The 20228-nt window shown below is 39.3% G+C and overlaps 1 protein-coding gene across 4 annotated transcripts in view; it reads left to right on the forward strand.

Moving 5' to 3' along the window:
• The window catches only part of LOC131355816 (protein phosphatase 3 catalytic subunit alpha), a 91218-nt gene that overhangs the window by 65596 nt on the left and 5394 nt on the right, over window positions 1-20228 (forward strand). For 2 of the 4 annotated variants that reach the window (XM_058394322.1, XM_058394324.1), the window contains exons 3-13: window positions 1664-1788; window positions 2901-3012; window positions 3429-3574; window positions 5531-5670; window positions 8589-8666; window positions 9304-9398; window positions 13359-13484; window positions 13772-13843; window positions 15330-15356; window positions 17545-17629; window positions 17701-17798. In XM_058394322.1, coding sequence (XP_058250305.1) covers window positions 1664-1788; window positions 2901-3012; window positions 3429-3574; window positions 5531-5670; window positions 8589-8666; window positions 9304-9398; window positions 13359-13484; window positions 13772-13843; window positions 15330-15356; window positions 17545-17629; window positions 17701-17798 — 1104 coding nt within the window. The remainder of the gene's footprint in view (window positions 1-1663; window positions 1789-2900; window positions 3013-3428; window positions 3575-5530; window positions 5671-8588; window positions 8667-9303; window positions 9399-13358; window positions 13485-13771; window positions 13844-15329; window positions 15357-17544; window positions 17630-17700; window positions 17799-20228) is intronic. The other 2 variants (XM_058394323.1, XM_058394325.1) reach the window with 1 other exon arrangement.

Genomic DNA, 20228 nt, shown 5'->3' on the forward strand with positions numbered 1-20228 from the left:
AAATATTGATAGGCTGCTATGTGAGTGGAAAGACCATCGGCTAAATAGCATTTGCATTTCAAATGAACACTGTAACCGAGCTCGCAGAGCACAGTAACCATGGAAATGTGCATCTTATGAGAACAGTGTCACTCATCGTCTTGTGCTGCAATGGAGGATGTGCTCACTTTTTCACAACGTTTTCCCTGATGATGCTTTATTTGGTTGCTGGTGATGAAGCTGAGTCGTAGAATTTGTTGTTCAAGAGAGGTCATACTAGTATCTAATGAAATCATGATGTTAGGAGTGGATATGACAAAAAAGAAATATCAGCACAATTCTCAAACCCTAATGCTCTGTGCCACATGGTGCCTCATTCACCAGCACCATCACTGCTGTCTGTAATGTCTACGTTATTCATCAGGGTTTCCACATGCATCACATTTCTAAAACTTATCTTTTTAAAATGAGTTGATTCCCAATGTGATACTTTTATACAGATGATACATATTTGCACACAGCTGATGTTGGGAATAGAATGAATGAATATGCATATGGCATGGCCACTGAGAATGAACTATTTGCTTTCAGTTTGTGTAATCATTTGGCTGTAAATTTTTAGTGATTATTTTTCATTATCCAGAATCCTACTTCAAGAGAAAGGACCAGATTTTAGAAGACATGCAAGCGAATAATAATAATAATTAAAAGATATGTAGGGAAACTAGATAAAAAATGGGAGTGAATGCATGATGTATAAATTATTATTCTTGAGCAGGATGAGGCGGCATCTGTACATGGATGAATAAACGAACGTTCTTATGCAAGTGTGTTAGAAAAATGCTTGTAGAGTTCACAGTTTTGCTTATTCATACACTAACTAGATGTGATATGGATAATGCATGACATCTGACAGAAAAGGTCACCCAGTAGACCAGCTTTAGATACCTTAACCTTTTTTTTTTTAAAAAAGTCGTAAAGAAAGATGATCGTATACGAGTTGACTTGGTTAAATGCCACCGAGTTGCCTCTCCTGCGCTTAAATGCAGACATTACATAGGAGTATGAGCAATCCACATTAACACAGTCTCCTGGTGCTTAATGCATGCTCGGTGTTATAATTATGCACCTTTTGAACATTTCATAACACGGCATTTCAGTGCAAAGTGAAGGTCTAGGAGCTGAATGCAATTTCGATCCGTTCAGGCAGTGTATTTACTCGGTTTATTATAGGACAAAACATCTGACTGTGTATTTACACTGTCACTATATAAGGGCATCGCAGTAGCCATCACTCAGCGGGATGCTGGATGAAAGTGAGTCTTTGCTCAGTGCGCATTGTTTAATGCACAAAGGCGCATTTCAGCCAGCAGCTCTGATGCATGTTTTATTCATTAAACAAGAGGCCAGGTGACACTCTTTATATGAAAAGCCCCAGGCACCATTGTTTGGTAATAAGATGGAGGAAAAGCTTTCAGTCACTGTGCTACTTCAAAGCCGCGTTATCAGTTCTGCATGGAAATGTTGCGCGCTAGTGTGAACTCCTGTGTCGCACAAAGATCAAGAGGGTTACTTGTTTTACTTGTGTAGGTTTAAGGAAAAGGTTGCTGGCTTTCATGGCGTCCATTAAAGTTGTTATATAAATGGTGCAGTATTATATTTCTGAACGTCCATTCTTTTCCAGTATGCGGAGACATCCACGGCCAGTTCTTTGACTTGATGAAGCTGTTCGAGGTGGGAGGATCACCAGCCAGCACACGCTACCTTTTCCTCGGCGATTATGTGGACAGAGGATATTTCAGTATTGAAGTATGTTTCACGTTGCATGACATCAGTACTGTCCTAACACGATTAACACTTACATGAAGCTCTGTTCTTTAAGCCCTGTGTTCTGTCTGGGTCCAGTCAACCTTTTAAAAGATGTTTTCTCAAAAGTGTAATGACTCTGGAAATGTCATTTCTTTTAATTCAGTGCAAAAGTGAAGAAAAAATAAATTCTCTATTGAGTAAATGTCTTTTTATACACCATTGCTTCTTCTTAATTATGTTGCAGAGGCTATAATCAGGACAGTTTGTGTTTGAGAATAAACTATGTAACGAAAAATTGGTGAAATATTAATGGCTTTTTATAAAAATAGAAATAATAAAATAATAATAAATAAGTAAATAAAAAAAAAGAACAAATAAATAAATAAATAAATAAAAGCTGAATTCACTCTTTTAAATTAATTTGCTTATAGAGCCTGCATAAGATATACATAAGGTATATAAGAAATGCTTTTGTGTGTCTTTACTGTTCCAAAAATAAATAAATAAAACACAGATGTATTCAAGGTTGGTCAAATATTTTCCATATCAGCTGCGCAAAGTCAGTGTGACCTGTGAACAGTATATCCATTGCTACGTAACAAGCAGAACACAAAGGTTATGGGATAGATTAAGCAAGGCCACTTTATCTGCTTTCACACATGGCAGCTTCTGATTTCTGCCATTTCTTTATTCCTATGATGTGCTTACTTAAATGTTTAATTTTCCACGCGACGTCCAAGAAAATCGTCTTGAGGTCGTCATTTTGAATCCTGGCAATCCATGGATGGGGGTCAGAGGAGCTGAATTGGCGGTGCGCTCTGGGTTTGAAACATAGCGCGCACTCTTTCCCCTCGTCAGTCACAATGACACTTGCCAGTCATGGGTGTCTGTGAGCTCGTGCATGTGGAAGAGAGTAGATGGCAATTTCCTTGTGTGTGTTACGCTGCTCTGTGACACAGCAGTTTGAATAGTTACTATATGGAGCTACACATTTCTATAGTCACTATTAACCAAATTAGCAAGAGTATATTTATATTAGTATATCTGAAAATTTGTTATTACTACAATCATATCCTAATATTTGTCTTTGTGTTTTTTTTCTTCCTTTTCAGTGTGTGCTGTACTTATGGGCCTTAAAAATTCTTTACCCCAAAACACTGTTTTTGCTGCGTGGGAACCACGAATGTAGACATTTAACAGAGTATTTCACCTTTAAGCAGGAATGTAAGTATAGCTACCAGCCTGATTACCTCTTTACCCAGCCACATCAAAAACGTGTATGTTTTTCCTTCGTCAGCTATTGAGCTTGGTGTGAACTGTGTGGAAAAATAAAAACAAGCAGGCACTACTATGCACCCATTGCAGTAACTTTCTTCTAAGTCTAAAGTGAGAAATGAAAGATGTTTCCTGTTTAGCCCATGAGGTCATATTTGCTATTGCTCCCTTTGATAGTTAGACTTCAGATGTATTGCTTTTGAATTGAACATCTGAAAAGAAAAAGGAAAAAAAAACGGCTATTTCTTCCCCCAGTTTTTTGGAGACAACTAGCTCTTTAAGATTTGGCCAGAAAACTAGTGCAGTGTTTGCTTTCTGTTTCTTTCATGTCATCTCCACTTGGCCCTCTTTTCCATCCCTAACAGGTAAAATTAAGTATTCAGAGCGAGTGTATGACGCATGTATGGATGCCTTTGACTGCCTTCCCCTGGCCGCGCTCATGAATCAGCAGTTCCTGTGTGTGCATGGAGGCCTGTCCCCCGAAATAACAAACCTTGACGACATCAGAAAAGTATGTATGCCACACTGAAGCTATCACCTTCCCACTCATCCTGCAGCTTTAAAGAATATTGCTTTTGAGGTGTTAAATTTCTAATGTTTAAAGCATTAAAAAAAGGGTATCAAATGCATACATAATGTAAACAATTCTAAACACAACTTTCTACTTAAGTGAGACGCGAATATTCAGAGAGTCTTTCAGAAGGTTATGTGATTCAGACACAGGTATTAATATACAATTTAAAAACACACACTTAATCTCTTAATATTGGTGAACCACTTCGTTACAGCGAACTCCCAACCTCTTTGAAAGCAGGTTGTTTTAAGTCATCTCCCATTCCCACTCACTATCCAGATCAGCCTAATGGATTACAGTACTGTAAAAATTCATCAAATTGCTGCTCAGTCATGTGACAGCTTGACCAGCCATAACAATAAAACCACCTGCCTAATATCGTGTGGGTCCGATTACAGTTCTGACCCATTGAGGCATGGACAATACTGAAGGTGTGCTTGTGTTATCTGGCACCAAGAGGGTAACAGCAGGTTCTTTTAAGTCCTGTAAGTTGTGAGGTGCAGCCTCCATGGATCAGATATGTTTGTCCAGCACATCCCACAGATGATTGAACTTAGAGCTGGAGAACTTGGAGGCCATGTCAGCACCTGGAACTCTGTCATGTTCATCAAATCATTTTTTTTTTTTTTGCAGGGTGCATTATCCTGCTGAAAGAGGCCTATGGGCTACGCATCCCAATATACCACACCAGTATATGCTGTTTTGGAGATGCTTAGACCTGGTCATCACTATATGTCACTTGTTAAAGTCACTCAGATCCTTACACTTACTTATTTTTCCTGCTTTCAGAACATCAACGTCAACTGACTGTTCATTTGCTGCCTAATATACCCCTACCCCTTGGTTTTTTGTGTTATGGCTGACCAGTGTATTTAAGCTGACAAATATCCATGAATGACTAGCATTGCTCTGAGCAACAGATAAGAAAGAGGAACGGCATCGTTGCTGCTCTAAAAGCAGTTATGCTGTGAATTAAATATATTTACTCATCCCTCAAAAATAGGATTGGTGAAATTAGGCATCAATTTACTTCAAAATGTGATATGATGTGACATAAGCCTAGTGTACATTGCCACACATAGTGTTTTAAGATAGCTATCAAGAGGAAGAACTACAGCATCTCCCTACAGGACAAGTAATATGATCAAAAACAGAAACATTAAAGGAGAGCATAAGGACGTGAGCAAGCAGCGTTGTTTCAGTGCGATTAAAAATGAGCACACAGTGCCATGAATTGTGCACTTGCAATGGTATTCATGTGCATGCGAAGGATGAGAGAGAGAGAGAGAGAGAGAGAGAGAGAGAGAGAGCACTTCATTTCTAACAAGACACACAAGCTTCAACCAGGTTTACCGCTGTAGATCCTCACTGCTGTAAATCCCTCAACACCGCTTTCACCAGGCAGAACTGAGAACATATCCATGTGATGACAGTTAACTGTGAGTTTATCTGGAAAGTCTCTTACTATACATTATTCATTTTTATGTCTTTCAACATTGAATAAATTGAAGACTTTTTTTTTTTTTTTTTAATTAAACAGTTCCAGTGCTGCAATATTACAGCTTACAATAGCCTTTTCCTTCTCCCATGTCTGTTATATGATGCACTCAGTACCAGATTAATGACTCTTAATAATCCTGCAGTTCTCTCAACCTTAATAAAAGTGCCTGGATTCTACAAATTGTACTATTCTAACCTCAAATTGAATGCAACCACTTACTACGGTCACTATGGTCACAGGACTTATTATTAGAGGTCTTCCAGCTGGTATTTAAGCCATGTTACCTCTGAGGATGTGGTTAGAAAAAGTGTAAATCTTTCACTTGGTGTCTATCAGGATGCCCCAAATATCCGAGACATCTTCTAAACTGAGCATGTGTTCACCTTCTCCAGTTAGACAGATTCAAGGAGCCTCCCGCTTACGGACCAATGTGTGACCTGCTGTGGTCCGACCCGCTGGAGGACTTCGGCAACGAGAAGACCCAAGAACACTTCACACACAACACAGTGCGAGGCTGCTCTTACTTCTACAGGTAAAGTGCGAAGTATAAAACCACCAAGTGCTTTTTGACGTTTATTTTCATTCTTTCACACGACCTACAAATTCCTACACCACAATATCGAAGGAAAGCAACAGTTTCTTTCTTTTCTTTTTTTTCTTTCATCCTCAACTATATACCAATATCAAAACTCTCTAGATATCTCTCTAGATATCATTAGAACACCAGGAGCTTATAACAGCAATAAAACTGTGGCAGAAATTGTGAAAAGTGGAAGGCATTACACACCGCCTGAGTTCAGCTGTTGCAGTAGGATCCTCACAGTAGCACAAGCCATGTTTATATATAGTGTGTTTAGGAGAGGCTGGCAATGTGTTTATTATATATGCATCGAGTTCTTGTAGTGCAGCCACGTTAAAATTTCTGAAGAGGAGAATTCTCCATTTTTACATTTTCACACAGGGTATGAATCTATGAATCACGATCATTGTATTTTTCCCACCAGCAGGCCATAATTCTGGCAGCTATGACATTATGTATGATTTATGCTGTTTTGGCTTTGACTAGAAAATGTCATAGGGCTGCTTGCTAGAAAATCGAATCAGACCGGCATTGTTAAATTGGCTATCAGAAAACTCTGCCTGAAGGACACATGAACCTCACCAAACACAGCTTAACTATTTGATAAAGTGTGTAAGGTGTGGTATGTGGCACTGTTGGACAAGCTTTTAAAGATGAATTAAATCCCTATGCAAAACCGGAAGAGTAAGTGAGAGTGCATCAGGAAAATCCATTAATACCACTGAATCCTCAGACAAGTGGAGTATAGCAGAAAAGTACTACATTTACATTTGCAGTCTTAAACATTTTTCTCTCTCTCTCTCTCTCTCTCTCTCTGTCTCTCTCTCACACACACACACACATATACACACGCCGTGTTTTCTCCAGCAGTAGGGTGTAATTGAAAGCATACTGCATAGCTGTAGCTTTACGAGTCCGCACCAGTGCAGCAGGCCTGTTCTGCCTCTTTTCAACACTCCCAGGGACAAACATCCTGTCTCATCCCACCATGAGTCCTCGTAGCTTTTACACACGTGGCCAGCTGTGTAATTGCTCACTACTCTAATTTGCACCTGACGTGTAGCACAGGGAGGGTTGGCTGTTACCATTGTTTTTAAAGATGCTCTTAACATAAAGTGTTGTAGAGGTGAACAATCTAAGTCATTTTTATAATATTAATATATAATAATATAATAATAATAATTAGTGTAACGCTAATGACTGTAGCCCAATCTCTATTAGCTTAAGTATGTAAGGAATTAAACAAAATGGTGTGCTGTTATAGGAAAATAATCAGAGACAGGGCTGATTGATGCCAGCGGGATTTGCTGATGATTTTTGTATAATCCGAAGGACATTCTGAAGTGTTTTATTCCTCTTATACAGCAACAATTTGAGAATGTTTATCATTTATATTGATTAAAGTACATCTTCTGCATTCATAGTTGCATTAAATGTTCTAGAAATTTCTCTGTTATAGAAAGCAATAGTCATTCCTCCATCAGCCTCTGATTTTTTTCCCTCTTGAAGTTAAAAATAAGACAAAAATGTGCCGTGTGTCATGTTACTATAAACGCTATAATTGCACTGATCCATGTTCATTAATAAATAAGAAAATGTTTTTATTTAATAAGCTACAACTTGCTATTCATCCTTATAACCACTAATGACCCAGGTTTCATTTACTATTGGACTGCTTTACAGCTAACCCGTATTTAAAGTTGTCTTCAGCATTTTCTTGCAGGAAATCGGATTCCTTAAGGGCAATATAAATATGAAGTTCAGTTAGATTTTGTTATTTGTCCAGTAGGCAACCACAGAAAAACAAAAATCCACCAGCTGCACTGTTATATACATCATTGACCACTACTGAAATGTTCTACTAACAATGTTTTTAAAACTGACCTCCAGTCCTGTGATGAATGTTGGAAACATGGTTAAAAGTATCTTCCTAGGATTTACTGAGTAGAATAAAATGTTCATGGAGACGTGTGGTCACTGGCTTAATAAGAATTTACACAGATGTAAAGAGCATTTTAAGGTTTTGTAGCAGCACATCACTGATACTGTTTACCTGCTAGCCTTAACTCATTTTTTTCGCACTTTATTTACAACGAATGTGAGAAAAATGTTCTAAACCTCAGATAATTTTGTTGCTGAATTTCCACATAAACAAAACAAACCCAAATCAGATGGCTATCCAAGTGTGAAGAGATCCCCAAAAGCATACTGTATTTTTCATTTTTCTATCAGTTTTTTTTTCATTCACAGAAGTAGAGAAGTACATGTTTTAAAACTCGTGGTATTTGTTTTATTTTTTTTTTCCCCTTGGCTCAGCGTTATTCTTTTAATGAGTTTAGATTCCACCAAACCTTCAGGTCACGTTAAACCATTTTCATGGCTTCAAGCATTTGGCTCAGTATAGCCAGGCAACTCATTCCCTCAACAGCGACTTTTCAGAGTGTATTTGTGCAGGCACCGAGCTCCGTTCATGTTTGTGTAAGATGTTGTTTTAGTTCTGTCAGCTCATTCGGTGGTTTCAGAGTGCCAGAGGGTAGATTCATCACCAAAGCCAGTTGTAAACATGGGAAAGTTCCAGCGTGCCCTTTTCTAGTTGGATGATGGCTGTGGTATGGAAAAGTCCAAAAACTCACATCTAGCCTTTCAGGATGGATGACAGAGTTTGCTTTGGCTTCCAGTCTCCAGCATTGATCTCAGGAGTGTTCAGGCTTCCCCTGTTGCTCTCAAAAACAAATACATAATGTTTTAATGCATGGTTTCCTTCCTTGATGGTCACCAAGAGAGAGTTGATTATGTACTGTGCTGAACTGCTGTAATGTCTTGTATTGTTAAAACCAAATACAGTGACGTTCCTGTTTTGTTTTCTATAGTTATCCTGCTGTGTGTGATTTCCTACAACACAACAACTTACTATCTGTCATCCGGGCCCACGAAGCACAGGATGCTGGGTAATGTCTCATGTTAAACATCTCCGTCTTTCTGCGCTTTCAGTGTATTTTGTAATACATGCAACTGAAGTAACGATCGATTCATGCTCCTAATGTTCCTGCTGTGCCGAATATAGCAAAGATAAAGTTATTCGTGATTTTGCAGCACTGTTTAATAAAAAAAAGGAGACTGACTAGTAATTTAAATTCAAGCTTTTTTATGGTAAATGCCTCAAAAATATTCCAATTCATTCGGAATTAAGCTCATCTCCTGAATACGTGCACACAATTTACTCGCAATAAATTTTAAATGAGCTTCAGCTACTGTCTGAAATTTTGCTTACTCACTCCAGCTCAAATGAAATTGCCCTGCTTGTGCTTTAGTCAGTTAATTCGAGCTCTTTGCACAGCAGGACTTTTATTGATTATTGCAGAGTTATTGTCTGAGTAGTTTGGACTTCCCTTAGTCTCACAGTCTAATAGATTATACCAGTGGGGAGTTGAGCAGTAAATGAAACCCCACGGGCCAAATCCACCGGGACCTGTTGAGGATATAGAAGAAACCCTGACACTCTACTGAACCGGCGAAGATAAATGATTGTGGATTGTGTAAGCGGAAAGACAGTGATAATGACTTGAGAGCTTCTGTCGTTGTCAGGTATCGCATGTACAGAAAGAGCCAAACTACAGGCTTCCCCTCGCTCATCACCATCTTCTCAGCTCCAAATTACTTAGATGTCTACAATAATAAAGGTAAGAGACGTAGACAACAGACCGTGTGTGTGTGTGTGTGTGTGTGTGTGTGTTGGCGCTAGTCTGCGGTTGGCATGCTGTGGTCCTGCTGAGCTGCAAGATGGACAGACCGAGGCTCAGTTAGTCAGCACTTTTACATTAAAGAGAAAGGAAAGTGAGTGGGTGTTTGGTCATTTTACCCATGCTGCACTTTCTCTTTTCTTCTTGCAAATGAAAGCGTGAAGATGGATCAATCATTGCTGAGTTCACACAACCCCCTAACACTACCCCACCCGCCCCCGTCTCTGACACACACACACACAGCTAATGTAACTGCTGCCTGTGTCAGTTATTCATCAGGTTGTTAATGTGATGTTTTCAAGTTAGCAGTAAACCGGTAAACAGTAACCTTAACCAGAACTTGTCTTTCATGAAGAACTGGCATTTCTCGCTGAAAACTGTTGAATGTACCTGGTTATTCTTAGCCTCTGTAATTATTTACTTTGCTGCTCACTAATCTTTTTCCAGCTTTAATATTTCATCTGAGCTTTGCCATGGCAAAGGTAATGAGCTTAAAATATTTGTGTGTTGCATTACTGAGAGAAAAGAAAGCAATTATTACCTCCTGGATGTGAATAATGAAATTTCATTGTGAATTTAAGTTACAACTGTTGGTTAAGAAAATGTCAAGAGAATTGCTTTATACTTTGCTAGACAAGTATTATAATATATACTATTATACTGCAGTCCCACTTACACTATATGGCCAAAAGTTGGTGGACATCTGACCATCATACCCTTATGTGCTTAGTGAAAGGCTTTCCACTAGATTTTGGATCATGGCTGTGGAGATTTGGTCATTCAGCCACAAGAGCATTAGTGAGGTCAGGCACTGAGGGGGTCTGGGGTGCATGGGGTCAGTGTCCCAGTTCGTCTCAAAGGTGTGGAGTTGAGGTCTAGACACTCCAGTCTTTTGCACCAACATTGGTAAAGCATATCTGCATAGACTTTGCTTTGGTATACAGGGACACTGTCATGCTGGAACAGTTTTAAGACACTTAAGGGAAATACAGTCACGTTTTAGACAACTGTCTGCTTCACACTTTGTGGCAACAGATTGGAGAAGAACCCCATACGGTCAGGTGTCCAGATACTTTTGACTGTATTGTGTCTCGGACCAAATTGTTCTGAACCTCATGTTTTGTTGAATAGCAACAATCAAGCCTGTATGATTTTGCTGCAGTAGAACCATGGATTTTGGTGGCAATAAACAGCAAGTCAAATTTACATACGCATAGTACATGTGAAATTTTATTCCAGCACCACAGCCATCCCTAATTTTGCATCACTCTGGCTCTTAATGATAGCTTGTTGCTGCAGTGTGTTTACATTATAGCTACATTAACAAACTGTTGCAGGGAGGTGTTTGTTTTTCTAGTCTGAAATGTGGTGCCTTTAAGCAGATGAGACCAGAGGTGCGTCCAGTCTCAGCAATGCTTTCACTGAGCTGTTCTTTTTTCACACGTAACACCATGCACCATCACAACCTCCACACATTCATTTCAAGCTGGATCAAGCAGACAGTGGGCAGGGGGTAGATGGATACATGGGAGATTGATCCTCTCTGCTCACAGTGAAGTCAGAGTCATGGCCTGTGTCAAGATTGATAGCCTCAGAGCGCTGCTGTAAATCCAGCAGTGAGAGTGGGAGGGTGCGCCCACACTATCCATCACTCTCCTGGGTTGCCAGACTGACTCTCCAGCTGTCCATCAGGCTGCAGCTCTGCATGCGTGAAACACAACCAGAAGTCAACCCATGACAAAGCACAGAAAATCTGAGGACAAAAGCTGGTCAGTAGTGCTGGTCAGTATGATCTAGCTAATGAACAGCCTAACCAGTATTTTAGTCTCTGAGCTGAGGAAAGTGTGGCAGGACTCAGCAGGGGTAATGGCCATAGCCTCTGCCAGCATGCTGAGCTTGTTCCAAGCATTGATTAAAGCACTGAGGGTTCCTCCATCTGTCAGTGGCACAACAGTTGGGGATTCCAGATAAGACATGCCTCGAATACTGATCCTCAGTCAGATTCTGCCTTAGGCTGCACAAATGCACAGAGGAGATTAGATGATTCAGGAACAGTGGTCCTTGTTGTCTTCTTAGGAATCTGTTTATGGACAAATAATGGAGGACTACATTTTTCTATAATGGTGGTTAATTGGTTCATTTCTGAGTCTCTGATTTCTTCCTACATGCCACACATTCCAGCACGAGCTGAGATACCTCCTGAAGCACAGTGCGTTTACCTTTAGGATAGCAGGTCACCCTGCGGTTCCTGTACAGACTGACATTCTCGGGCGGAAGGTTTTGGTATGGCCACGTCACTTATGATGACTCTGTGTGCTGGAATGAGGGAGGGGAGAGAGAGAGAGAGAGAGCGAGCACATAACAGATTCTCTCCATGGCCACAGTGCTCTGTTTCCCCTTTACACTTCAGCTTTGACTCAAGGTTTACTGCTTTCACTGTTTTCATTTGACAGATAACATTGTACTCAATGTGACTCGGAGCGTAATAACGTGCATGTTTAAAAGTTCACAGCTATGAATTATGATAAGTCATAAAACCGTGCAGTTCTCTGAAACAGGTTTGATTTACTATTTAGCTTGTTAACATTGTCTTCATTTATTCATTCCATTCTTCGTACTGTGTAATTAGATTAGACGTTTTTTTTTTGTATTCCCATGAGTCATTGTAATGTTTGTCTGCATGTAAATATCGATGCAAATCAGAATAATACCTAATGTATAGTCTCTACCGTTACACTGGTCTTTAATTTAAGTGTTAATGGGCACTGGAGCCACCTCATGGTTGTGCTTGGAAACGCGCCTCAGATCTGATCGTCACATTCAAACTATTTTTACTTGGACCTGCAAAATGATATAAGCCATATCGTAAATTGTTATGATATATAAATTCTATTTTATGAATTTGGTGGTGTAACAGGCATAACATAATATTTTCACATTACCCGACTCAACCCTACCAAAGTTGGAGGTTAAGTAGAGACATGCTCTCAGGTCTTTAAGTCTGGCTTGCATTTGACAGCTGGCCTGCACTCTGCGCCACATGACAGCCTGCTATTCTCAATCGAGAGCGAGACTCCTGGCCGGGAAAGTCCCTCTCTACGAGCTCAAGTGCAGTGTCAGCTTTCAGTACGTGAGGCACACAAGCAGGAGTCACCATGCTTAGTCTAATCCTGATAGCACACACAGTGACCTTGAGCCACACAGATAAGATTTCAACAAGATAGCTGTGATTTGTATGTTGACCACTCATTTAAAGGCTTGATTGCCCAAAGCAGATATCATACTGGCTGTGGGCCACTCTGCACTTTACATTATTTTCGTAATCTATAAGTGATGTCAGGAAGTAAGAGGAATTTATACAGTTAACCCCAGAACTTTGGCACCGGAATTATCGCTAATATTTCTTAATGATTAAAGAAGAAGAAAAACATCTTTGTTGTTTATTAGCTTAATCTCATACCGAAATCCTTGCCTTTAATTAAAGGGGGAAAGGTTATTCTCTTAAAAATAAGAGATAAATAAATAAATTGTTAATATAAAATTGTTGTATATAAATTCTTAAAGACAAGATATTTATTAAATAAATTGTTAGCTAAATAAAAATGTTTTTTTTTTGCCCATATATACCAAGGGTGCCAATATTTCTGGAGCTGATCGTAATTGTAATTGTATGAAATATAAAGAATCACCACCTGCATTACGTAATGTTGCTCTCCACACTGAAGTCTGTTACTTTTAAATACCGATAAATCTCTTACTTGTATGTGTTTGTGTTTATACAATTATATAAAAATACCTTTATGTGCATTATACGTTTCTCTTTAAGAAAGAGTACGAGAGCTGATAAATGTCTAAACGCTTAAATCCTCCCCTTATTTTTCTTGCTCTCCATGTTTATAGCTGCTGTGCTGAAATATGAGAATAACGTCATGAACATCCGGCAGTTTAACTGTTCTCCTCACCCCTACTGGCTGCCCAACTTCATGGATGTCTTCACTTGGTCCTTGCCCTTCGTTGGGGAGAAAGGTACATTCTGAAACTCCCTTCTATACACACACACACACATTTATGCAGTAATAACCTTTTATAGTGTTGTGCAGTACATTGTGTTTTAAGGACTGCTGACTGAAATCTATTTCCATTTTAGTGCTACAAATATTGCGGTACATTCCGTGCATGTACCGCAATATCACGGAATGTCTTCAAGTATCATCATACACTATTTTTATCATGTCGCCCACTACCGCATGACAGAACATTCCAGAAAACAGCAATGGCATGATCTTTCTGTCTCTCGCTTGTTCTCTCCCCAGTCACTGAGATGTTGGTAAATGTACTGAGCATCTGCTCCAATGATGAGCTGACTACAGACGAGGAGATTGATGGTAAGATGATTACAGCTAATACATGCCGAACACACACACACACACTACACATGCTAGGCTTGGTGTTGAGTTGCTCAGATTACCAAGAGGAGATGCCACTAGAGCAGATTAAGCAGTCTTGAGTTTTCAGTATGTGTGGCTGTTTTCAGATCCCTAACACAACAAGTCCGAGTTAAACTGCACAGGTTAGCTCCAGTTTAACATACTGAAGGATGCAGTAGTAGGGCAAAGCTTAGATTAGTTATGAAAAACTCTGTAAAGCTGATTTGGTTTCTCTGATGCTACACAATCGCTAGCTGCTCTGAGTTAGTTTAACCAGAAAATATATCTTTTTGAAATCTTTTCCATTTGTTTACAATACATATGAATCCTGCATACAGCAGAAACCCAAACCATTTTCTCAAAACAACAAGGCAGAAAATATCTGATGGCATTAAGATTTACAGATTGTTTATGAGGTTTATTTAGCTGCCCTTTACATTATGAGATTCATAAGCCGATATGCTAGAAAAAGTGCAAGAGGCTGATGTATGTAGGGTCCTCGTGCATAGCTCACGGTATTTCGGTACATCGTTGTGATTTACTGCAAATTATAAACATTCGTGCTGATAACTAATGGGACATATGCACACTGCGAAGTCATAACCCCGCTACGGCTAAAGCACCAGCTGCTTCTTCAACTCAACAAATGAACCTTCTAGGAGCCTGTATTTCCTCTTTCCCTGCACTAAGCTCCTCAGCATTTCTACAGCAGCATCATCACAGTTGTCTTCACAGAACTGCTGGAGTCACATTTCATGTTAAGGAAGATGTATAAGATGCCTTCATTTGCCATTAAACAGGCAAAGCTGAACATTTATTTTTTATTGAAATAAAAGAGGAATATCTTGGCTCTCAGGCTAGCAGGCTAAACTCTAGTGAGTTCACACTTCTTTAACACTAACATCTCATCTTCTGCTCACTTTTCCTCCTCCTCCTCTCAGCTGTGGTTTAATAATTATTAGTTTATTTCTGAGCTTCTTATTTTCTCTCAGATTTGAATACCTCCCTCTCAAATGGTTTACTCTTAGTTTTTTTTAGTTTTTCGTTCTCCTCCCCTCTCCCACCCTTCTGTTTGCTCAGTCTTTTTTTCGCAGGTGATTTCACTTCCTCTGCAGCTTTATCTAATCACATTCTTTTTTGTTTCCCCCCACAGTCATTGGGTCAGGCATTTCCTTTCTTTTGCTCCATAGGTGTGGCTTTCTTCCTTTCTTTCCTTTCTCTCTCTCTCTCTCTCTCTCTCTCTCTCTTTCTTTCTCTCTCTTCTTTACTCTTGCTGTTTCCCTCACTCGCGCTCTCTTCATCCATCTACAGTCTCCTTGCTCTCTTTGCGTCTCTCACCCTCTCGCTCACTCTCTCTCTCTTTCTCTCCCTCTCCCATTCCTCAGCCATCCACTGATCATTCTTCTGTTCTTTTTCTGTTCTCTTCTGGGGTGTTCTTGAGAAGGACAGCTAATATATGCCCCAAAGAAAGGTACAGCCTCCCACATGCCTTGCCGTGTGCACAGTGCAGCCTTGCTTATTGTTTGTACCTTTTGCTAACGGGTTGCATAACACCTAGGTTTATTATTTTATTATTATTAGACTAATATTATCCTTAATGGCCACCTAAAGTAGCTTAATACTCACTTTAAATTATCAGAGGATGAAAATGTTTGGTGTGTGGACAGTCTTCAAGGATTCCTCTAATTGTTAGTATACTAGTGATAATAGTCAGAAATAAGCAGTGGGTGTTAGTCTATACTTTAAGACAAGATTAGTCTTGTGTGATAATCATAACGCAGTTGATCAAAAATCCATAGCTAAAAAGTGTATTTAAGCAGTGAATACAGCAGAAGGTCGCCGTAGTCTCTTTCTAAAAAAAAGTGCAGATCAGGAAAGACTAAGGAAAGTTATTTTAACACTTTAAATGTACTTCTAATCCACTGTCCCTGTACAAGACCTTTAAATTAATATTTTACATAACTATTTCCAGAAACAGCAGTTTTTTAAGCAAATTATAGCATAATAAACATATATATCATTAAATAAAGAACTAAATAAGCTGTTAGTTCATTCATTAATGCAGCATTTAGCTTGTCAACTTCCAACTAGGAAAAAACAAAGAAACTCAAAGAAAATCCTACTCAGAAAGTCGAGAATTAACGTCACATCAACATCATCAATAGTAAACAAAGTAGACATATGTTGACTGTGTAGTTTGCTGTTTTGACGAGGTAATTATACATCACTCATCAGTTTTGATCAGCGAGATTGTTACTAACAAATGACAAGCAGAGAGACATCCAGATGTATATCAGAATTAAGTCGAACGCAGCATTAAGCATTCTGTCCCTTTCAGGGTCATGGTGCCAGGGAACACCACGAACATAGTCTGGATGGGATGCCACTTGCACACACATTCACACCTAAGGATGATTTAGAGTAGATAATCCACCTGCCACATGTTGTTAGGAAACCAGAGATCCCACATGGAGAGCATACAAAACTCTCCACTTTCAGTAACCCGAGCTCAGGATCAAACCGGGGGCCCCCCGGAGCTATGAGCTATGTTGTCTATTCACTGCTCAGCTACACACTTAACTATGAATCAATTGCTAATGTTGGAACTTTCTCATTGTAGTGGTACTAAAAAAAATATATGGCAAAACACGGTGCATATCATAAATCCTAAATGCCTGCCAACCTCAATAACCTCCTGACAGTTTATAAAGGTTGCTCCACGTATTTACACTATATGGCCAACAGTTGCAGCAAAGCACAGAATTATATAGAATGTCTGTAAATGGTATAAAATGATCATTTCCCATCACAGGAACAGCATGACAATGGCCCTGTGCACAAAGCAAGCTCTATGAAGACATGGTTTTGTCGAGGTTGGAGTGGAAGAAGAAAAAGTTCTTCCATAGCACACCCCCCACCCCACCTGACATCAGCGCCTAACCTCACTACCGCTCTTGTGGCTGAATGTGCACAAAGCCACAGTCCACTCTAAAATCCAGTCGAAAGACTTTCCCGAAGAGTGGAGCTTTTTATTTCAGCCAAAAGGGGGACTAAATCTGGAATGGGAAGCAATAGTCAAGTGTCTACAAACTGTTGGTCATATAGTAACAAGGTTGGGTTTAATGAAAATTCTGGTTGCAGAAGTTGTGTGTACCACTTTATTTCACTACAGCAACCCTTTCCACAGCCCCCTAAAGCTAGCATCTTGATTAAAACAGTGTGGATAATAATGTGTGTGTGTGTGTGTGAAGCTGTGAGGAGCCTCACTGTAACCCTGATTGCAGAAATCAATAGGAAGCTAACCGAATGCTTAGCATGTGTTTCACATTCTGACATCTAGAGGCATCGTATGCTGTAGGGGACTAGTTTATTGATCTGACTTGCCGTTGCCAGAACGGCAAATTAGTCGCATTGCTGTGAATTACGCTTTTTATTGGTTTGGGTAGTTGCACCGTAGGGTTCGATTTAGTTAATGCAGCTGTTCATCTTTTTGGACATTAGGATAAAAGTGAACGTATTAAATATTTGAACAGTTTAAGATTTTTGAGGCTGTGCAGTAAAAGATTTTTTGCAAAAAAAAAAAAAAACACCACCACGTGATGGAGGCTTGACTTTGCTGTAGCTTCATTGTGACGCTATGTTTTTGTACATGTGTGTAGGTGCTACAGCCTCTGCACGTAAAGAAGTGATCCGGAATAAGATTCGTGCCATTGGGAAGATGGCTAGAGTGTTCTCAGTGCTGCGGTAAGAAATGATTTGTGTGTGTGCGCGCAGGTGTGTGTATATGCATGCGTAATGCTGTGTCTGTATTTCAGAGAGGAGAGTGAGAGTGTTCTGACTCTGAAAGGTCTCACCCCGACTGGCATGCTACCCAGCGGTGTTCTCTCAGGAGGCAGAGAGAAACTCCAGAACGGTATGACACACACACACACACATACACACAGTGCAAAGCCCACAAACAAAATAATCACCTTTTTTTGTTGTTTTTTATTAGCCAGTTATTAAACTACATACCTGCAGAATTTAACTGGGGTTATATACTGCATATAAAATATCTGTTCAGTTAATGGATAATGGACAAGAGTAGTCTGATTTGAAGAGCTGTATAGTTTGAGGAGTATAGCCTTTGTAATATACATTGTGACAGAAAAGTATGTTTAGTGTCAACTTAATGTCATGAAGTCCAATACACTGATTTGTTCCTGAATTGGCTGAATAGTTGTGATGGCCATTTCATCGTCCTATGACATGATTATTTCACTGCTAACCTAAAACTGCTCCTGTTATGTTCTTTTTAAAGGGAGAACCGGGGAATTGCAGAAAAGTACCTCTCCTATGTGTTAATAAATCTTCCTTATTGTGCCTTTCTTCAATCCCTTTAATTAACTTTATTTCTGGAGAAAAATGTATTTGTATAAATATACAAAAATAAAAATAGACCCATATCCTAGCCCTAAAATACTTTCAGAGGTAAAGACAGTATCTAAGAAATAAGACCCAAAAAGTGAGCTTTTCTGATTAATATGATGACTCTACAAACTTGCTCTTTTCTACCTTTTCTTTGCCCGATAGACAACAACTGAGTTTTTACATCTCTTCAAAAGTAATGGCTTTAATTCATATGATGTTCAGCCCTCGAAATGTACAATTCCCCTCTGTTTTTTTTCCCCACCCACTTTATTTCTGTATGTATACTATTGACACACTGATACACCCTCTGCTGGTGGTGTTTGGAGCAAGAGCTTTTCTCTGAATCTCCCATCCTCACTGTGCTATCTCCTGATATCTCTTTTCTTCTCTCTTTTTCTCCCTGGAAACTGCAGGTATAATGTGTTGTGCAAGTGTCTTTCCCACTCTTTTACATGAAACAAATGCAGAATTCACTCGAATACTCCACATAATGAAACCCTTCTGCATTACAGCATTTAACACATGCTGTATCAAAGCATCTACCTCCTACTTTTCCGCATCACAATGCCGCAGCACGTGTGGAAATTGCATGTTTATGAAATCCGTGGTTCAGAAGTTTATAGCAGGTGTTATATAGGATTAATAATGTCATAACCACAGAGAATATTTCTCTTTGTGTGGAGTAAAGTGGATGGAAGCTTCTGAACCACAGATTCCACACGTATGGGATTTCCAGAGTTGCTGATATTATGATGCAGAACATTTAAACAAAAAAACAAACAAAAAAAAAAGCAGGCAACATTATTGGCTAAAAGTTTGTGGACACCTGATCATCATACCCATATTTGCTCCCATTTGAACATCCCATTCCAAAACCATGAGCATGAATATGGAGATTTTATCCCTTTGCTGCTGTTACAGTCTACAGTGCATTGATGTTAGTTGAGAAACTAGACATGTAGTCAGTATTTATTTTAAAGGTGTTCAGCAGGAATTAGGTTAAGGCTTTGTTTAGGACACGAGTTCTTCACACCAGACTTGTCTTTATAGATCTCACAGGTGTATTGTCATGCTGCATTCGGGGTCCTTGTTTCCAGTGAAATTATAATATTGTATATTGTAAAGACAATCTTATACAATCGTGTGGCAACAGTTTGGGGAAGAGGCACATGTGTGATGTCGGGTGTCCACATACTTTTGGCCATATAGTAAACCAGGGGTGTCCAATCTTATCCGCAATTTCTGGATAAGATTGGACACCCCTGTAGTAAACCTTACACAAGGCATTTTAGTATCCATTTTATAATACAACAAAAACAAGTACAAGTATAAATGCCTGAGTAATCTTTTATAAAAATACCAGCTTGTGTTGCCTCCTGTCATTACATTTCTAGATTTAACCACATTAGTGTAGCAGTGACACTGTGTTTAAAACAACATAACTGATCTCTCCTCACAAACCACAGGCAGGAATTAGACCAACTTTACTCTGTTCCTTGCATGATCTCATGTCCAGCACTAACCGAGAAGTTTGGCTACATTTAATATAGTGAACAATAATAGGGTCAGTCTGCTTAATTCCTTTATAGATGTCTTGACTCCTCGTCTGGTATCAAATGCACAATGAACATCATGAGCCGTATTAACAAAAAGTTTTACCACTAAGAGTTCTCCGAAAGTGGCACCAGAAGGTAAACTGTAGCCAGGACCGTTTAATCAAATTCATTTATACATGCTTTTTATTTAGCTGTCCTATTTGTGCTGCAGGAAATAATGAATATTCTCTATCTAGGGATATTATGAACTAGGAGAAAGAGTTTTGAATTCAAACTGATCGCTTTTTCTTATATAATAACTGCTTTTTGTTGGTTTTGTGTCCGTATCGAGCTTGGAAATTAGTAGGCTTGTGTGTGTTTGTACTCTAGCTTATCCA

The sequence above is a fragment of the Hemibagrus wyckioides genome, linkage group LG07, assembly GCF_019097595.1.
Source record: "Hemibagrus wyckioides isolate EC202008001 linkage group LG07, SWU_Hwy_1.0, whole genome shotgun sequence".
In the NCBI taxonomy this organism is placed as follows: Eukaryota; Metazoa; Chordata; class Actinopteri; order Siluriformes; family Bagridae; genus Hemibagrus; species Hemibagrus wyckioides.